General features: G+C 32.3%; 1 protein-coding gene across 1 annotated transcript in view; it reads left to right on the top strand.

Moving 5' to 3' along the window:
* The window catches only part of LOC129256755 (dedicator of cytokinesis protein 3-like), an 87,940-nt gene that overhangs the window by 52,244 nt on the left and 13,947 nt on the right, over positions 1-21,749 (top strand). The window contains exons 39-44 of the mRNA XM_064096070.1: positions 1,844-2,032; positions 7,048-7,104; positions 10,301-10,367; positions 10,792-10,968; positions 12,739-12,921; positions 19,666-19,742. Of these exons, the coding sequence (XP_063952140.1) occupies positions 1,844-2,032; positions 7,048-7,104; positions 10,301-10,367; positions 10,792-10,968; positions 12,739-12,921; positions 19,666-19,742 (750 nt within the window). The remainder of the gene's footprint in view (positions 1-1,843; positions 2,033-7,047; positions 7,105-10,300; positions 10,368-10,791; positions 10,969-12,738; positions 12,922-19,665; positions 19,743-21,749) is intronic.

The raw sequence follows: 21,749 nt of genomic DNA, 5'->3' as shown, positions 1-21,749 counted from the left end.
TGAAGAAAAAAAAATGTGTCCTTGACTTCATTTGAATATCTTCAAAGATGATTTGTGCTTTTTGTTTTGAACAGAAGAAAAGCTAAAGAAATATGCTACTAAACATATTTTCAATGTATTTACATGTGTGAATGCAAACTGGTTAAACTTCTGCCTTGTGAATTTTGCTAGATATGTTAATGTTCCTTTGCAGTTAATGTTTTGTTTTTAGTGTTTTTCTTCAAACCCAGCACTTCCTTTCTTTGTATATATCCTGTTTATCTAAATATTCAATCTGCTCTTTTCAGTCTATCTGAATTGTTTGTCAATGTCATGTCTTTGCCTTCTATCTATCTGTGTCACATTTAGCTGGTATAAGGGGGTTAATTACAGTGGTCATTATGTCTTACAGAGCATTTTGCATGTAACAACTGCTTTCACTTTGCTTAGCTTTTAATAATAATTAGGGATACATCTACGGTGAAGGGCCATACTGTGAATGAGAAGGAAACATAAATTGATTGCATGCAATACAGCCTTCAAGCTTTCCAATCCCATGTCACTTCTAATATCAGACAACAGATTGAAAAAAGTCATGCATGCAATTATTTGAAATGAAATAAGACCTTTGACCAATCCTCTTTGTGATTCTCTGTGGATATATTAGATACCTTTTGAAATTTCACAATTCTACTGATTAAAATCAGTAACGGAGTCAATATTAGCCTCGTAGCTGAATTTTTTGGTATTGGCTTGCATCCATTGCTCTAAAACACTAAATGTAATGCTCCTTTATTTCGCCTTAAGGACGTTCCCCAGTTATTTTTGTGCGCATCCTTATTTACGCTATGTGACATCACAATGACTTGAAAGGTTTCAGCTAACATTTCTGTTATTCGTATCTTAACTGCACATCTGATGTGGTTGAATATAATTTTAACATTTAGGGATATGTTTTTGATATTTTTTCAAACATAAAAGCTCTTGTAACTAAAGAAAGATTTCATGGGGCCCAGTATAAATACATCTTTGGTATACATTTCTGAATTAAAGTTGAATATCTGGTGAAAAGGGATTTAAACACAACATTAAGATCCGTCAAGATCTAATGGAGGCCCAAATTTTACAATTCAGCCATTTTAATTGACTCTCATTTTCAAAGGTCTATAGAACAAAATGAGCATATGAACATACTATAATTTTTTTTTGCATGATTGCCTTGTATACAGTACCAAAGTTTGGTGAAAATATGATGGTTTTCAATTTAATTGTGGAACGCCCTTAAAGCTTACATGTACAAATGCTACTATATTTCCTCTAAAATCATAGTCTATATTTTTCCTAAAAGGACATCTTCAAATGCTCCTATATATCTTTTATGTTTTAGGATTCTTTGAAAATAATTTTGCAAAATTAAATATAATTCTTGCATTTTTTTAGGGAATGAAATAAAATTGTCTGATTCTTTTCAAAATTTAGATATTTTCTTTCCGAATCTTGGTATACTTATTTATTTGCCTTATATGATTTTTATTATTTTTCTTAAATATTTTATTAATTCTCCTTTGCCCATCTTTCAAATTGATCTTTTCTACCTGAATGTGCTACTTTGATTTCAAATCTTTCTCTCACTTTTACAAAGTTTTAAATTATATTTCCCTTGTTCTTTCTTCTTCAATTCTAACTTTGTCATTCCATTCTTTATATGAGCTGGCCTTCTATAATATCAATTTACTGAATACATCATACATGCCTTAATTTTTAGCATAAATTTGTCCTTGTTTATAATTTTTGAAATGTCTTTTGATACCTTCCCACTCCTCTGAATCTGTGCCGGGCTCCTCACCCCCTTTGCCTCCTATAGAGCCGTACAGAGGGTGGGGGTACATTACAGCGTGGTAGAGCAACCATTGCCACTACCACTCCCATGTCTGAAGAGGTACATGAACCCCCTGGTATGCCTCCTCCTGATATGCCGCCACCACTACCACCACCTAATCTCAGGCATCATGTCTCGCATGTAGATCACACGGGATACATTCGCATTCTGCCGGTACATACATACACTGCACTTTGCATTTCTCATTTGCCATTTTATAAAGTATTTATCAGACAGGTCACCATACACTATATCAACCAACTGGGGTCAGATCATAGAATAAAATGATATCCTTCTATTAAATTACTTGGCATATTCTTTATTTAAATAGTAAAACTGAAATTACCAAAAACTCTGTCTCCCAGATGGATTGTATGTGTAGTAAATCTTGGTCATGTGTGAGTTATTGTCACAAGATGTGATATGATTTAAACTGATCAAATCTTTTCCAAGGATTGACTCACATTTCCTCTGTTAAATGCCACTGGCAATTGTGTTTAAGATATTTAAAATCATATTCAAAGCTTTAAAACTGATGAAAATGTGTTTTAAAACCACCATTACAATTGTTTTGTATAGTGTATGGTGAACTTATGACTTAATTCCACACTGTGCTTTTCAATCAGTTAGCATCTTTGTGATATTTAAACAATGCCTGTGAGTTGATTAATTAAATAATTTCATTAGGGTAAAATATTTTGCTGTGATTTTTAGTAGATGTGCTAGCCTTGTCAATTTTGCAGTCAACGTTATTATTTTGAGTGGGATGGTATTGTTTGGCTAGATGCTGCGAATAAAAATGGCGAGTATTTATATCATTTATCTGAAAGGAACAAAAATTATAATGATAAACTCCTGTAAAAAATTAGGTTTATTTCAAAACACATTTATAGTTCAGTTGTTTTGATTTAAATCAAGATCTCAACCAAGGTCAGTCTAATTGCATTAGGGCACATACAAGTGTGGAGTTGAGTCTGCAATTGATTAGATATTGTTATTATTATTATTATTATTATTATATATATATATATATATATATATATATGGGTTCCAACAGTTTAATTTGAATTCCAAATTTTTGACGTTAAACATATGTCTTCCTCAGGGATACAATAAAGCTCACAGAGACAAGAACTGAAATAATAACATTCATGACTGTGGTAGTCATGGAACCGCGCACAAAACAGCATCACCATCATAATAATAATAAAAAAAGCATAGGCGCAGGATGTAAAAATTATCGCGTGAGGATATCATTGTTACATAACAATAACTTATTATGACGCCACCACAATCATGAAAATGCAAGAATAGAATGGATAAAGGCTTATATATCAAGAAAATAAATTACGATAAAAGGAGGTGACAATGACCTCCCATATCACTCTATCTTGAAATCAACTGTTAATATGTCAACTTCCTCGACGTCACTCTCTCTACCAGTGGGCACAAAATTGAAATGTCCGTGTACACGAAGCCAACCGACTCGTTTACCTATCTCAATTTCAACTCGTTTCATCCTCGACACATAAAGGAGTCGATTGTATACAGCCAGCTCCTCAGATACAAACGCATCACGTCCGATCCTAAAACCTATGAAGCTGATGCCATTCAACTTGGCAAACGTTTTATCGAATGTGATTACCCAGTTAACATGGTAAAGAAGGCAATGAAAAGGGTCAAAGAAAAAAATAGAGAAGATCTACTTAATCCAAAAATGAAGATAAAAAATGAAGGTAGAATTCCCTTTGTTTTCACATTCCACCCTCAAACTAAAAAGCTTGCCCAGACGGTTAAGAAAGAGTGTAGTGAAATCACGGCGGACAAGCATCTCACTAAGGTCATGCCTAAGGCCCCGTTGCATGCACAGAGGCAGCCTCCCAGCCTTAGAAGGTTGATCGTGAAGAGTCGGCTACCGGGACCCCCTCAACCTAAGGGTAACCAACCCTGTGGAAAAGTCCGTTGTCAAATATGTCCGCACATCATAACCGACAGCTCAGTACACCTCCCTACTGGTTATGCAATCAAACCCCCCAACCACAACTGTGATTCAAGCAATATTCTGTATTGCTTACTCTGTAGCAAATGCCCAGATGTAACATACATTGGAGAAACCAGTACTAAATTTAGGACAAGATTCAATAATCACAGGTCTACTATCCGACAACACCACGATGGTTTCCCGGTAGCTGAGCACTTCAACAGAGAAAATCACTCTATCAGTGATCTCAAAATAGTTCTTTTCGGAGGAGGTTATAAATCCGCGGAAGAGAGGAAACTCGCTGAACTTCGAGCCATTATTCATAGCCGAAGTTTTCAGTATGGCCTAAACAAGGATCTGTCTTGGCTGGACAAACACAATTTTTATAAATAATTTCAGGAATTTCTCATAGGTTTATTATCATTATTATTGCTCTACTCTCCTCCATACATATTAACAGTTGATTTCAAGATAGAGTGATTTGGGAGGTCATTGTCACCTCCTTTTATCGTAATTTATTTTCTTGATATATAAGCCTTTATCCATTTTATTCTTGCATTTTCATGATTGTGGTGGCGTCATAATAAGTGATTGTTATGTAACAATGATATCCTCACGCGATAATTTTTACATCCAGCGCCTCCATTATGCTTTTTTTATTATTATTATGATGGTGATGCTGTTTTGTGCACGGTTCCATGACTACCACAATCATGAATGTTATTATTTCAGTTCTTGTCTCTGTGAGCTTTATTGTATCCCTGAAGAAGACGTATGTTTAACGTCAAAAATTTGGAATTCAAATTAAACTATTGGAACTACGTACAATGCATTACCACTTTGCCTCATTAATATCTTCTATGTCCAACACGCGGAATGTAATATCGTCATATATATATGCACATTTTTATCACACTGGTTTGATGTTTTTTTAGTGTGATCATTTGCACTGTTTCAAAATCAAAGTTGCATGTTTCTTTTTTATATTTTAATTCTGTTTTCTTGCTTAAAAATAACTAATTTCTGTTGTTTGTAAGTAGTTTGGCCTCAATACTAATTTTCATATTTAATTGCCTCTAGTTTTTTTTAAATGTGCTCATGCAAAAAAAAAATAGAAGAACCTATTTCATTGTTGCTTGCTTATAGAGCATAACTCAGTCTTGTGTGATAATAATGCTAGTAAATGTATCCTTACATATAAATAACTTCAACCTGAAGGAAACTGGCTGATGATGCTATAATATGCATTATCCATATAACGCTGCAGGCTTAGTCACCAATGGGTTAATCTCAAATATCATGCTACATGTAAAAACAAATGTGATATTTGTCTGTATTAATTTTGTTAATCAACTTAACCACATGTATACTTTAAAATTTATTTCTGATGAAGTTTGTGGAATGCTTGTTTTGTCTTGTTAAATATCATTCTTGAAAAAAATGAGATAAATGCAATCTGTAGGTCTAGTGTTTCTGTTATAACCTTTCCTATTTATTGTTTCTCTGCTGTCAATGCAATTTTCCAAACAAACTTATACATGTACAGTTCATCTTAATTTTACATGAAAATAAATTTTGAAAATAATAATTGTGAGAATTAAATTTGAATTTATTTGTAAGATGGAATTTTCTATGAGTTTAGCACAACAAGAACTTAAGAGGTTTCATTTATTGTATTCATTAGTAACTTATGCCATCCTGATTTAAAGGAGAAAGTAATTCCATGTTTGATTTCTTTTTTTTCTTGTGTGTGGGGATTTGTTTTAATCAAAAGATATTGCCTATGTTGTTTTTAAGGGAGGTCATAGAGGCATTAACAATTTCATATATTTAAACTTTGCTGGTCAAAGATTATAGGCTTTTATTTGCAGGTGATTGTGTCATGTGTTTAACATGATTTTCTGTAACATAATTTTGTTGAAAGAAGTTAATTGGTAAAACAAAAATGTATTCTGATTCAGCTCCCCCCTCAACGTTTTCTGTGATAAATCTGACGTGCAAAATTATTTGACCGCGTCGCTCACTGAATTTTTACTTTCAAGTCTAGCGCAACTTTTGAGACCAAAATTGTGACCCCCGGGTACGTGGTTCCGAAATTACGCAACATTTCGTAAGTGTATGCAGATCCAGAATTGCTCAAAAACGTGAATTTGTGTACAAATCCAATGCAAATAGTGTTTTTAGCCCAAATTCATAAATGTATCATTTTTCCTTTTACTGATTAAAAATCAATTAATTTTATCTTGTTGAATGTCAAAATAAAGTCCATGAGAATGTCTAATGAAAAAAACAAAAAGTCGAAAAACAAAGAAGTACATACGAAATTTAGAAAACAATAAAGTGCATAAGAAAATAAATATGATGTTGAAACTTTTTTAAAGTACATTTGATCAGAATTATATAAAGAGTCTGTGAACCAAACATTAGCATTTTGGGGGCATTATTTAGTTAATTAGAGCAAACTTTTGATTTTAAGCATAAATTAGCATAATTGGCAATGAGATTTTTGCAGAATTTGATCTTATAATTTTGTAGATTATGCCATGGGTAACGTGCATGCTAATTTTTGTCGCGATTGTGCGATCGACAGCCGTGATCATGGGGGGCTGAATCAGCCCCTCCCCCCTCCATCTTTTTAGGTGTCGAAATAGCCTTGTCTATTTGAGTTAAGTGAATAAAACTTGCTGTCGAGGTTAAGGTACCACATAATGTACATACATGTACTGCTGTACAGACTCTGTATTTTTATCATTTTGCTGTCAGAATCTCTTTTATTTTTTCATTCAGATGGTGCCATGGTGAAATTCTTTGTAAAATTAAAAAAATTATTGAAATGTATTTAAACATAGACAAGCTATAATATCTTCTGTTATATGACAACGGTCAAATGCAAGTTGTTGCTCTGTCAAACTATAAATTGTAATTGTCAAACCAAGAAACATTTGCAGTTACCGGTAGTTAGCATTAACATTCTGACTATCAGAATTATACCATTCATGACAGGTGAATTAAATAATTTTATCCAAACAATTCGAGCAGACATTCAGACATTTCACAATATTTTTTCATGTTATTTTTTTCATCCATACAATTGCTTTTATTCTTGAGTTTTGATATTGCTGTTCAACAAACGATGAGGCATTTAACTACCTTTTATCTATTCCTATTTTCATGAAATGGATTTGAATGACTTTGCTTGTATCCACAGTCTCGGAATAGGTCACATTCTGTCTTTACTGTACTGGATCAAACTCATTTAATACAGGTATATGACTGCTGGTGAACTAAAGATGCTTCATATACATGTAGCCTCATGCCATCAAGGCACTTTGCCATTTTCAGCCATATAGTGTGTGGCATCCATCATCTTTTAAATGCTTTAAAAAAAATTGGCTTGGGAAATGATAGATATTTTATTTCATGGGAATATCAGGAGATACAAATATGCCATAATCTTACTAATTCAGCTTTCAACTAATAGCAATATCTTTATTTTTCAAGTATTGTTTTTTTTAGTATTATTTTTTAAAGATTTCTTGCTTGATGATGATGAAAGCTTATGGTTGGTCAATCAGTAATCAATGCAGAGCAAGTTATTTCACATGCGTGATATTGAACAATAACTTTGGTTTTGTTTGCGATACTTATTTTTTGTTGGAATTGTCTGGAGCTTCTTATTAACCAGTCTTAATAGTTTAATGCATTTTATTCAGGAGTGGTTGCATACTCTCAAATTAATCTTCATTTTTATTAACATAACACAAAGATAGATTTCCCCTGAATGACATGTCTTTTTAATGAAAGTAAAATATTGAATATTTCTCGTTACTGACTTACTTCAGTATGAAATAAAAAGAAATTCTTCAAGTCATGAATGAGTGAGCACATTTTAAAAGCAAAATTTTTACTAGTGAAGTGATCTGGCTGATTGGTCAAAGGCACTGAACTATACCATGAAAGTCTGGGGTTCAATTCCCAGCATAACCCTTGACCAAGGCTTTTTTATCTCTTTTATCTTGCATCAAATAAATGAAAATGCTTTATGCATTGCTGATACCAATGTGTATACATGTTTTAAAAAATAAGTAAATAAAAAATTGTCACTATTGAAAGTTCACAGGATATGCATTCAAATTTATTTAATTATTTTTTTGGAGGGGGGTGTGAATGTTCATGTACATCATCTTAAAGTGATGTTAATATTTAGGGGGGATTTCATTTTTGTTATGTATAGATTACAGTATGGTTACAACTTAGTTATATTATATACATGTTCATATAGTATAATAGCTTGCTTTTAAATACAGCCTTATTCATAAATGCTAAAATCTACTTTTGAAAACCGTGTCAACATTGTTTATTGTTCATAGTATTCAAAGGGGGATTTTTGAAAAGAAATTGTAGTTTAGTTTTCATTATTTTCATCCCCGGAATTTTTGTGCAAATATCAATATATCTATTTGGTTTGCATATTAAGAGTTGTCATAGATTAAACTTTCTATCATTTCTTTTAACATTGTAGCATTAGATATCACTATTCGCCGTACATTTCATTAGAAATCGTTGTAAAAACATTCATGTAACACTTTATAAAAACATTGAAAAAATTGAACCATGTTTGATGCACAATATGACACGATTCCAAATACCAAAGATTTTTTGAAAACTCTTCTGCATTGTCAGTCATATTGTAATTAAGCAGATCTTAATGATTAAGGGAATTTAAGAAGGTTTTATGTTTATATTAAAGTAAGATTTTAATTCTATGCAAGCAGTGAATGACTTATTTTGCCATGAAAAAAATTGTTTGTACTGTTGTACCAGCTCCCTCATCATTCCAGATAAAAATGGAATGTGAAATATTTGATGCTGGGTTAAGAATGTTGCTGTTTTTTGGTGTGACATGACAATGTCTTCTTTGTAAAAAAAATTAGAGTATTGCCACAAGTGCAAAATATATGATTACAATTCATGAAATCTCATTGCCTAAATTAAATTTTGTATAGTTAGTCATTTCTTTTCTGCTTTTGATTCCATTATTTTAGTTTTCAGTCAATGTATTCATATCGGTAGACTATACTGAACAGGTTTGGCTACCATGATCAACTGCCTATGTTGTTTTAGACCTAGATGATTATGATTTGTGTTTAGGACTCCCACAACTTGTATCCAATAATTATCATACATTTCTGTCATTTTTTTATGATTCAAAATATTCTTACTATTGCTATATTTCTATCTTGTTTAGTTCTTTATCAGTTCATGCTTTTTTAATTCATATCAATGTATTTTATTCATTATATTACTAGCCTGTAACAGATATATGCTATGTATTATTTGTATGATCCTCAGTTTATTTGTCATTCTTATTCTTTTATAGCAATTATAATTCTCTCTAGGCATCAGTTATCTTGTAGAATAATTGTTCCTCATCCCTGTTACAGATTTAATCATAGAGAGGAACATTCTGTTTCCCTCTTTTTTCATGTCCAATATTAGATGTTATTTCATGTTCATGTAAACAATGTGTGTGAGTTATAATTAACTTTGTCATGTTCATTTAGTTTGTGTAGTAGTTGTTCTGACTGTCATATTGGCAATATACATGTACTTAGTCTAGTGTTGACCGTTATTTTCCTTGAAAATGTTACCTAACTCTAACATTTGGCAATTTTGCATTTATGCATGTTGCATTTTGTGTTCAATTTACATGTACGTGGCAATTATATCACTTAACATCTTTTTCTATTCTTTTGAAAATTAAATAGTATTAAAGCCTGCCTTTAGCTTTGGTAAATTCCCCCAGACTGCCTATCACTATTTCAAAATATTACTAGATTACCGGTATATGAATGTGTATGCCCTAAAACAGATATGATGTGGAGATATGAAATGATATGTGTTCTACAGCTTAAATTTTGTTATTTTGCCTAGAAATTCATTTTTATTGGGTACCTGATTGAAATAAAATGTGTATCTTTGTTATATAAAACCTATTCCAAAGCATTGAATGGGCTGAAAATTTTAGGATGTGATCTCTATATGTAGCTTACTGATAGCCAGTGACTATTTTTGTGAGATATGTGCAAAAAGAAAAAAAAAAAAAAAAAGCTGAATCCATTATCAAGAAAGGGCATTAGATAGAAAAACCAAATGCCAAATTTGGCTTTTAATGGTTGAAAAAAAATTGTATGATTGAATATTAGATGATGTTCAAGTATAATTCACATTTTAATCCTTTACCAAAGCTTTAGCCAGGCTTTAAAGCATTTCATATTCACACAATAATTTATCCAATGGCTAGCAATGAAAATCAGTGAGTGAAATGTCACTATTCAACAATAAAATAATGAAAATATTCATGAGAAATGCTTTGGAATTGATTACATCTTTTTTTGATATAGTATTATCATTATATGAATGCAGATAATTGATTATTGTCTTTTATTTGTCTTTCTTAGAAGCAGAGTACGAGGAGAAAGGATTCCTTGCCATCACTATCATCACTATCACCTTATCCAAATTCAGGTAATTGTGGTACTTAATCATTACCTTGTATTGTGAGTTTTACTCTGTGCAGATGTATTATCTTTATAGTACCATTAATTCTATCAGGTGGAATAAAACATAAAAAAGTCATTTGAAATTGGGATTGATATGTGTTTAATGGCTTGAATGTATCATTTTTAATAACATGGCATTGTGAATGACAGTTTGTTACATTAATTTTGTTAATTTCTTGTAACATGGTATTGTGAACAAACATCTGCTCCATTTCCATAATGCCATGGTATCAGAAAATGTTCTTTTCTGTCCCACGTAAATATTGTTATGTTGAAGTATTAAAAACAAGGTAACTGGTACCCATGATATTGTAGCATTCACTCTAACTGTTGTATTAGATATGGTCCATATTGAAAGATTTATCAATTTTTTTTTTTTTTTTAAACAGCAATACAAGAGTTTGTGACTGATGTGACTGATTCAACATCATCATCAAACCGTACAAGTGAGAGCCCATCTCTTTCTTCAGCTCGTTTATCTCAAGAAAGTCAATCTTCATCTATTCAAGATGATAGACCAATACTACCAAAGAAAGGAAGCTCAAGACCAAACTCATCTGGCTCAGGTATCCAGTCATTTCTCTTTATGTAATCAATATTATATTGCTGAAAGAACTTGCAATCAATAGCAAATCAGTTTGAGGTTCCAAATCAATCATAAGTGTTGCAATATTTCTCATCAGCTGAAAATATAAATTGATTTGCTGCAACGATTGAATGTCAATTGCAAATTTGCAATACAGATAGAAAAAAAGTTTCTTGCAACAAGTTAGTAAACAGAGACTATATAATGGTTGTTAAAAAAGCATTCCACATATTGTATTACAACAAAGACAGAAAGTGAAGTGTTTTAATCATGAAAGCAAAGAAAGTTGTTACAGTTCACTCTTCAGTTAAAAGAAAAATGAGATGGGTTTTGCCTGTCCTTTCAGTTTGAGTCCATCTACTCCTTATTAATAATGTATAATAGTTTGTTGCTTATGTTACTCATACAAGCCTTATTTTTGTTGGTTACATTTTATATATCTTAGGATGTATAGACAAATAAAACATATCCAGAAGTTTTTCATATTAATGAAATGCAATAATGCACATTTCTTCATATGAATAGCATTTTTTTACCCTTTACATCAGTTGCATGTATTATAAGCAAGTACTAGATGTACATATAACAAACACCTTAGGTCTCTGCACGGCAACACTATTATTTTATTTCCATGTAAAGAATTCAATTTTTTGTTTAGCAGTGCTACCATGATTTTCTTCATTGATGACAAAGTTACTAGTTCATGCAATAGGTTATGAAATACCTCCTCATTCCTTGATAGGCTTTGAAATTTCTTGCACAGGGAAAATCGACTTGCTATTTGTTTTCAATCATGCCCCTATTTTCTAAATAGAGAGTAGACAACTTGATTTCCTGTTAGCTTGTCTTACCTACATGTATCTTACCTACAATTTTGTTTGGAAGCACAAACTTTCATTTGCATGGTTGCCATTAAACTCAAATTATCAATGAAAGAGAATGAGCTACCATATTTATATCATTCAAGAGCAGTCTAAACAGAAATAGGTTCATCTTTATTTCTCCTTGTATTCACTGCATCATACATTTTTTTATGTTTAATAGTATATCCTGTTCATTCATATTGGAGTATTACCACAAACATCTATCATTCCATTTCAATCATGAATCTTCATGATGTACTTCCCCTCCAAAGTTGTTCATTTGACAATCTAGAATAAAGCCTCTATTTCTCTGTTTTTATAAAATCAACTCTTTTTTTAATGTCTCATTTCTGTGTTAATAAAAAAACATATTGCAAAATTGTTAGTACTGTACCTGCATGATTACAATGAAATTTGTACATTGTATATTACATACTTTATTTCCCAAGTTATTTCTACATGTGGTGGCACAAACTTTTAATGGTGTATTTGTAGCCCTATCAAATTAGCCATGTGAAATGAAGCACTGAGTTATAGATGTCATGAGAGTGAGAAAGATAACCGGTAGTAATGGGGGGGGGGGGGAGGGGTGGCTAATGTAAATGCTCATGCTTTGTAATGGTATATTTTCTTGAAAAATTATTTCAGACATTTTGATATTTATTTCTATTGTAATTTGCTACCAATTCAAAGGTTGTTATTACTGCATTCCATATTTTTTCATTTTATACTTTCCGTTTCTATAATTTTTTTCTGTTATACATATCGTAGAGAAATGGTGGCTTTAATCTAGTATTCATGTTATCTTGAACATTCATGTGCATACAACAACTTTCTTTTCTTGACTTGATTGCAACTTTATTCATCTTACTGATGATAATGATTAGAATTCTCTGGAGTAACATCATCATCTCGTATTAGTGAAAGTCCTTCAGTATCATCATTGATGAGCAGGATATCAGCAGACAGTCAAGCTTCATACCTTGATGATCGTCCTCCTCAGCTACCTCCTAGAAAGATTAGCTCAAGACCGAGCTCAGGGGGGTCAGCTGGAATCATCGATCACAACCGTAGGTCTCTCTCACTTTAACTACCCCTGGACCTGTCTTGCCTGAGATCATCCTAACATACATTGTAGTAGCATCCAAAGGATGTCAACAAAAAAGCCATTGCTGCATGTGAATCATTTCATATCATCATTTACTTCATGTTTCTATAGGATAGTCTTTTCGCCCTTCCCAAGATACTTGTGGATTTGAGACCTGAATGTGTCCTTGTTACATGTTCTTGTTTTGCTCACCTACAAATCATGGCTTATTACATGTGTAAAGTAAGTGTTGCCCAGTCTAATGCTTGTGATGAACAATATTGGAAGGAGATACTTAATACTTACATGTGATTCCATCTGGACTAAGATGTTTTCTTTTTCGTCAGAAGAGTGTCTTTTCCACAACGTTCTTTTCTTTCTCTCGCTTTCCTACTGCAGCGCATGTTACTTAATGGCACTTAATATTTGAACTTAGGAATGTATTTCTCCCTTTAAGTGTTTTGTCCAAAGCATTTTGGCTTATAAAATATATGTCATGCTTCTCTATGTTCGATTTGCACCTTGTAATGCACATTTTTTTAAATGACAGTAATGCAACCTATAAACTGCTGAAGAGGAATTACCTTAAGGATTAATTGTTATTTGCCTTGCTTTCACAATTTTGTATCGAGGACAAAATGATTGATATATCAATAAATGCAGTATTGATGCTGTTCATTTTAAAGAGAATAAGGAATGACCAAAATTCTAATTTGTTCATCTCTTTTCAAACTATCCATTCATTGAAGAGTACTTTTAAAAAATGCCCCAAAAATAAATTTCTCTCAATTTTCTGCAAGATTTGTATTTATATATTTTTTTAAATTTTCAAGCCAGGTCAAACATCAACATGTGATAACTTGTAAACATTTATAACAAAAAAAAACATGAATTATTACTCATGCTTAAAAATTCATTTCTTTTTTATTATAAGCCAAAGAATATTTGCATGTTTAACATTGGTGCATTGGGCATGGCAAGGTCATTAGATAGTTTAAGTGGTATCTAGGGGTGTGCGACTAGTGTAAATGGGCAATCTAGATATTAAAGATGGTGATACATTCATTTGTCTCATTACTAACCCCCCCAAAAAAAAACTTTAAATGATTATATGGAATTGAAGATGGTGTGAAAGCCTGTTAAAAGCTCATGTCCACCCCAACAAAAGTTGTCTTGCATGAATAGAGAAAATCAACAAGCATAGCACTAAAAATTTCATCAAAAAAGTTAGAGAGTTATGACATCCATATTTTTCATTATTTGCACCAAACATTATTACAAGTTGATGATCATGTCACTCATTTTCTATTTCTTTTGTATTTATTATGTGAAATATATCAAATTTTGATATTAATTTTCTAACAATATAGAACTAAGTTTGATTCCACATTGGAAATGTAAAATCATCATAGTTTATCGAGATCTGGTGGAAATCCTCTTTATCATCAAATCTACAAAAAATTGAATTAGTAATTTGGCTACCTCATTTGCATACTGTTTATGAATGTGCACATAACAGTAATGTGAAATTGTGGAACTAAAAAATGCCACAAATTTCTTGTTTGACATCCAATTTTGATGAAATTTACACTGATAAGCTCAAATCATCTTTCTCTTGGTTTGGATGATGACAGAACTTATTTAGTGTTAGTTTAGAACTTGTCAAAAGCATAACTGCATCATGCATTGTTATTCAAAGTTTTCACAATGGACCCATATTAAATCTGTCAATTTATCTATCTAAGTTAATTTATCTAATATTCTTTGGAAAAGACCCAATTTGCCTTACTTTGATCTTACTATTTGATGCGTATTTCAATTATTGTTCACTAAGATTTTTTTGATTTTTTTTAAGGACATATACATGTACACAACAAAAAAGTAAGTCCCCCCTGAATCAAAGTGCTGTAACTTTTGAACAGAATAATTTTGAGATATAATATTTCGTAGGTAGTTTTCTACACTCATTAAGCAACTCCTGGGGAAAAATGAGTCATGTACGAGTAATCAAAGATTCAATTAAAAAATACAATTTTTAAAAGTCACAAGAGTTGTTTTTCAGATTGTGTAAAAAATACAAAGTTGGGCGAAGGGTGGTTTTATTTTGAGAATTTTATGGTGTTAATGCTATTTTACTATTCATCATTTAGCCACTCTACATAAAATTTTGATAACGTTTGTTCATGGTTGAGTGAGTACAATTTTTTGTGACGTATTACCATAGGGATTTATGGTAGTATCCTCTATAACTTTAAAAAAAAATGTTAAAATGTAAAAATTTTATTGGCTCCCCTCCCCCAATTTCTCGCCCCCTCCCTTCTGGATTCTGGATCCACCACTGATTTGTCTTTAAATTCAACTGATCCTGAGAAATTATTAGGAAAAGAATGCATTTATGCAATATAAAGAGTATTCATTCCTAAGTTTTCGAGTATGCTCGCTCAACCATGAAAGTGTAAAAAGTTCAGTAAGTGTGTGGTGATAAAATAATGATTGATAAAACATCAGTATTTAAGTCACATTCAAAACCGAAATTTGCCCCCATTATTCACTTCATAACCCCTTTTCCCCTTTGATGCGTGCTCACTCATCCATAAATAAACAAATCGATTTGGGCAGTTCCATCGGAGTGACATTCAGGAACAAATTTTAGCATTCAAACAAATTTATCACCCATATTTGAATCGTTATTTGCAAAGAAATGGTACCTGACAGTAGCTCCTGAAACCCACTTTTGAAAATAATATTTGTTTCAGCGATCCACAATGAGATATGAATATTCATAAACATGGTTACGGAGTGACAGAGTATGGCCATGCATTTTTTAGGATAAAACATATCGGCCAAACTCTGTGAACTTAAAATGGTTATCACAAGTTTGAGTTATTGATTTGATTCTCCGTTGTTCTAGCTATAATATGCTGCATTACATTACAAATATTGGTGTATTATTCTGTTAATTACGATTTAAAACGTAAACCCATTCTCGGTTACGGAGTGACGGTTACAGAGTGACATCGGAAATATCCACACACAGGCAATGTAAAATGAACTTATATTTGAGAATTTTCTTTTATTATGATGTAAAATGATGACCTTCAGATTATCCAAAGGAAAATTTTACAAAACAAGCAATAGTTTTTCTGTTAAATTGGAATTAGGTAAAAAAATATATATGTAGTCCCATATATAGAATTTTTTGCATGGTTTGGATTCTCCTATAAGGAGATGCGTAAGAAAAACAATTTGTGGCTTATTATGTTTCCCTTTTGTATTACTGAAATTCCATATGTGTGATGGAAAATTTTGATCCAGATTTGAAATAGAGCCGATATAATTTTTTTTGAAAATGTTCACTTTTGCTTGGAATTGCCCATTTCATTTTTTGCACAGAAGTCTGCCCATATGTTGATAAAAAAAGTTGATAAGATAATTTCAGTTCCCAAAATTAAACAATACTTGCCTATGATATTTGAAAATCGCAAATTTTGTTTTCATTAGATGTTCATTGAATCGTAAAATGATGAATATTGTTGAAGATACTCTTCCCCAGAATAATTGTCATGATATTCGATCATTTTTATCGATAGAAATGTGTAAAAAAATCAAATTAAAGCAAATTTTGACTTGAGTTTATTCAACTGTAAAATTGAGCAAAACAAGTTGCATCGTCTTTTAGAAAGTACATTTTACAAGCCTTCTGACAATTTTTCATGGTGAAAATGTGGAATTCGTTCCTATAAAATGGAATCAAAATCATGATATTTGGCTTGTGACTTTTGAAAAAGTGACAATTTTGCCTTCTTGCATTGTTCACTCAAGCATGACATAATATGCGTCCATATCATTTACTCAGAGGGTAGCTTATAAAATTACCTACATGCTCATGTATAAATATATTAAAAAGTCCCAGTGGTATGGAAGTTCTGGATGTTTGTTTAAAGGGGGAACTTCCTTTTTTTGGTGTATATATTATGGAAAATGTACATTTATCAATATACTATTTCTAATTGGTTGTTTTAATAAAGAATTTAATATCAAGATAACTACTAGGCTTGGTGACAGGGTTCAGAAATCAAAAGGGGAGTTTCCACATATATGTAGCTAGCTTTTCAAGGAATTATCTCGGAAAATACCCTTGAATGAAATATCATTTGATTACAATTCTGTTCGTCAGCTTTCATAAAGATGTTCATCTATTCTATCATCAGGACATATCTGCTATTATATCCCTCTTATGAATATTAAGGAGTATTCTAGATAAACGATTGGTCAATTCGTGATCATGTGATAAAGTATAATTTCAATAGAAAAGCACATTGTTGCAAGTAGCTCCATATAGTTTTCTTCGAGCTCCGTATATTTGTCAATATACTTTCATGGGGTGAACTGCGCATGCTCATGCTCGATATGTTCCCTCAACGTTAAACTGCGCATGTTCCCTGACCCGATATCCGCAAAAATAAATAAATAAATAAAATAAAATACAAGCTCTTGCTCAAATTACCGACAAGCTGAAAAAACAGTCTGGAATCGGGTCTAGATCATCTTGCAGAAAATTTAATTGCATGACAGCCTTTCTTACAGGATTATTCAAAATCTACCTAACAAGGTGAGTCAGGATTTGATTAAGTTAGCCTGCGCGTTTACAATTGAGTGCAGCGGCGCAGCGGACCTCTCATTAACTGTTATCTCGTTAGCTCGACAGGCCTATATTGTAGGACTAGGTCTGGCAACGATAGAATTTTGGTCTAGATTGTCTACACATCAGCAAGGACTTCATGTAGGTCTACAAGTCAAAGAGGGATATTAAAGAAATATATCCGGCGTTTCCTTCGAAAGCATAGTGGGAATTATTAATCCTCAGTTGGACTGGCAATAATAACTATTTTTCCTCGGGGTTTCGCCCCTCGGAGAAAATAGTGATTGCCAGTCCATCCTTGGATAAATAATTCCCATGATACTTTCTCAAAGCGTGATATATTTGTATAGTATAAAGTATAGATCTATAGGAAGAATGTAATAATACTCAATATTATTGCAGATATTTATTATTTTGAAAAATTTTTTTTTTTGTCGCGCCTGTGTAGCAGAGCGAGACTAGTATAGGCCCTGCTTTTCCGACGGTGGCGGCGTCGTCAATATCAAATCTTAACTGAAGGTTAATTTTTGAAATGTCATCAAATCTTCAAATGTATATTGCCCTAGTTCATGAAACTTGAACATAAGGGTTATCAGGTATCACTGAACATCCTTTGTGAGTTTCAGGTCACATGACTAAGGTCATACATGTAGGTCATTTATGGTCAATGAACTTAGATATGTTGCGGGAATTCGATGAATTGCCATCGTAACGTTGAGAGTTTATGGATCTAGTTAATGAAACTTGGATAAAAAAGTAATCAAGTATCAGAAAACATCCTGTGCAAGTTTCAGGTCATATGACCAAGGCCAAAGGTCATTTAGGGTCAATGAACTTAGACTATGTTGGGGGAATTAATATCAAAATCTTAACCAAAGGTTAAGTTTTTTAAATGTCATCATAACTTAGAAAGTTTATAGATCTATGTAATGAAACTTGGATATAATAGTAATCAAGTATCAGCAAACATCCCGTGCAAGTTTCAGGTCACATAACCAAGTTCAAAGGTCATTTAGGGTCAACGATTTTTGGCCATGTTGGAGGTATTTGCTGAATTGCCATCATAACTTTGAAAGTTGAAGATCTAGTTCATGAAACTGAGACAGAGTAATCGAGTATCATTAAATGTCCTGCTTGAGATTCAGGTCACATGACCAAGGTCAAAGGTCATTTAGGGTCAATGAACGCATTATTTTATTATATGATTTTTTTTTTTTTTTTTGTAAATAACTATTCAATAGTTGTTTTTCAAAGTCAGCACTGCTGCTATATTGAATGGCGTAATGCAGGCAAGACTGCCAGAGGTGTTCCACTTGTCAATTCTTACATTATGTCATATTCTTGTAGGACAACAGAGTTTGATTGTCTACTTGTTGCATGTCTTTTTGTGTAGCTGCCAATGTAATGAGAAACTGTGCATTTTGTCTTTCACTCATGTTCATTTTTTCATGGTTCATTTTGTATGACGATGCTATTCTGTGAGAGTACATGTTTACAAGTAGATTTTCCAGTCAGAAAGTATTTGTGAAGAAATGAGCCTTGCTTTATGTGTGAGTGGAGTTGCCATTCAATTATATGATTTTACATAATGAATTGAAATAAGATTATAACTTCTGGAATATGACCTATTTTTTAGGAGTTAGTTATTGAATATTTTGTTAGGTTAGGTGCATATTCAAAGAAGTTTTGAATGAATACATGTCTTATTCCCCATAAAACAGGGTTAGAGAACTGAGGCTCATACCAAATGTTTTAGAAAAACAGAAAATACAACTTTCATTTCTTTTACTGAAAAAATAGTTAATCAATTTCAAGGAAATAAAATTATTTAAAATTACATGTCATAAGCATTTGAATGAAATATTGAGGAGGTTGTATATTTGCATACTTTTATATATTGGACATGATAAACAGAAATACAAACATGAGACAGCTTTCAACTGTTTTTATATCTACCATATCTATGTACCTTCTGCTTTCAACTTCTTGAGCAAATTTTGATTAAATGCTGTACATAAACAAATAATACTTAGTTGAAACGATCTAAGTTGTATTTTCCATTCTCTTTTTGTTTTGTTGATTCAGGAATGAGTAGCTCTAGTTCCTGCTCTGGTACAGATATATCTGAAGAGGGTGTAGCTCCCCCTGTCCCTTCCAGAACGGTAAGTGTAATGTTTTAATCATATTGTCTTCCAGTTTTGATGTCTTTCCTGTGATATTCTTTCTTTCTTTCTTTCTTTCTTTCTTTCTTTCTTTCTTTCTTTCTTTCTTTCTTTCTTTCTTTCTTTCTTTCTTTCTTTCTTTCTTTCTTTCTTTCTTTCTTTCTTTCTTTCTTTCTTTCTTTCTTTCTTTCTTTCTTTCTTTCTTTCTTTCTTTCTTTCTTTCTTTCTTTCTTTCTTTCTTTCTTTCTTTCTTTCTTTCTTTCTTTCTTCCTTTCTTCCTTTCTTCCTTTCTTCCTTTCTTCCTTTCTTCCTTTCTTCCTTTCTTCCTTTCTTCCTTTCTTCCTTTCTTCCTTTCTTCCTTTCTTCCTTTCTTCCTTTCTTCCTTTCTTCCTTTCTTCCTTTCTTCCTTTCTTCCTTTCTTTCTTCCTTCCTTCCTTCCTTCCTTCCTTCCTTCCTTCCTTCCTTCCTTCCTTCCTTCCTTCCTTCCTTCCTTCCTTCCTTCCTTCCTTCCTTCCTTCCTTCCTTCCTTCCTTCCTTCCTTCCTTCCTTCCTTCCTTCCTTCCTTCCTTCCTTCCTTCCTTCCTTCCTTCCTTCCTTCCTTCCTTCCTTCCTTCCTTCCTTTCTTTCTTTCTCTTCATTTATCTGTTTCTGTCTTCCAGTCTGTCTGCCTCCCTTTTCTCCTGCACATTCATTCCCCCTATTCTTTCCTTCTCTAGTTTTGATAATTCCGTTTCCATACACCCCTCACTCAAGATGTTTATCCCTTCATCTTCCTTATTTCTTATCCCTTATACCCCCAAATCTCATTCTTTCAATTTTCATGATTTTTTTTTCCTCTTCCCATTTCTTTACCTTCATTTATTTCTCTTGTCATCATTTTGTCAAATTCTAAGTGCTAATATTCATTACTTATACCATTCTATTCCATTTTTCTTTGTATTTTGATACTTCATAACCTGTTTCAGAGCCTGTTAATATATTCCTTGTTTAAATTCTTGCTTCCTAATCAAAACATGTAATGTATTTATATCACTTTTATCCATTTCCAGAAGTATGTTCATATCAGTCATGTGTAGCAGCACACTTTCTCTTTTGCAAGTTAATCTAAAAATTCATAACTGTTTTGTGGTTTTGGCTATATTATTAGACTTCATCTATATTTCAAGTTCTGCTATAAATATAAGGAGAGGTATATAGTGATTCTGAGACATTTGTTTCTGTGACAGTCACTCATATAAAAAAGGTGCACATTAAGACAAGCATAAAACATAACTTAATCCAAACACCAAATTTAATCCTAACCCTAACCCTATTTCTCAGCCTCACATTACCTGGATATCACAAACCTACAGTAACTCTAATCTTGTGTATTCAGAGATGTTAAGACAGAATCAATTGTTATGGGATTAAATATTAGGTCAATGTGAGATATGAAATAAAATCAGACTTACAGTAATGAACTACTCAATATTTTGTATTGTTTGTGGGTTAAAATAACCGGGATGGTGTTTTTTAAAGCTGTTCAAAAGTTATACAAAAAAGTTGACCTGTCATGCATAAAGTCAATGCATAACTTACAAAATGCCTTATGAAATGGTTACTTGGTTGGTGTGTCACTTTATCTACATAAATATGCAACAGCCATAAATTCAGAATTAAGAAAATAGTTCTTTGCTCTAATATTGTTTTCAGCAATTGCACACAAAAAATTGTTGTGGTTGCTAATGCTCAAAATATCATCAATGCCATTCAACATATTAAAGAAAAAATCTACGAAAAACTTTTGTCTTGTTAGATTTTTAACTATCTTTACAATTATTTATACACAAATTTTTGCTGTCTAATCAAATCAGTAATAAATCTCAGCATAGGCATTTAAATGACTTCAATTTTACTCAACTTATCCTTTTTTTGTCTCGCCTGCATAGCAGAGCGAGACTATAGGCGCCGCTTTTCCGACGGCGGCGGCGGCGGCGTCAACATCAAATCTTAACCTAAGGTTAAGTT

This window comes from Lytechinus pictus, chromosome 3 (assembly GCF_037042905.1).
Source record: "Lytechinus pictus isolate F3 Inbred chromosome 3, Lp3.0, whole genome shotgun sequence".
Taxonomy (NCBI): domain Eukaryota; kingdom Metazoa; phylum Echinodermata; class Echinoidea; order Temnopleuroida; family Toxopneustidae; genus Lytechinus; species Lytechinus pictus.
The sequence above is the reverse complement of the archived record's forward strand: the minus strand, read 5'-3'. Positions and strand labels throughout refer to the sequence as shown.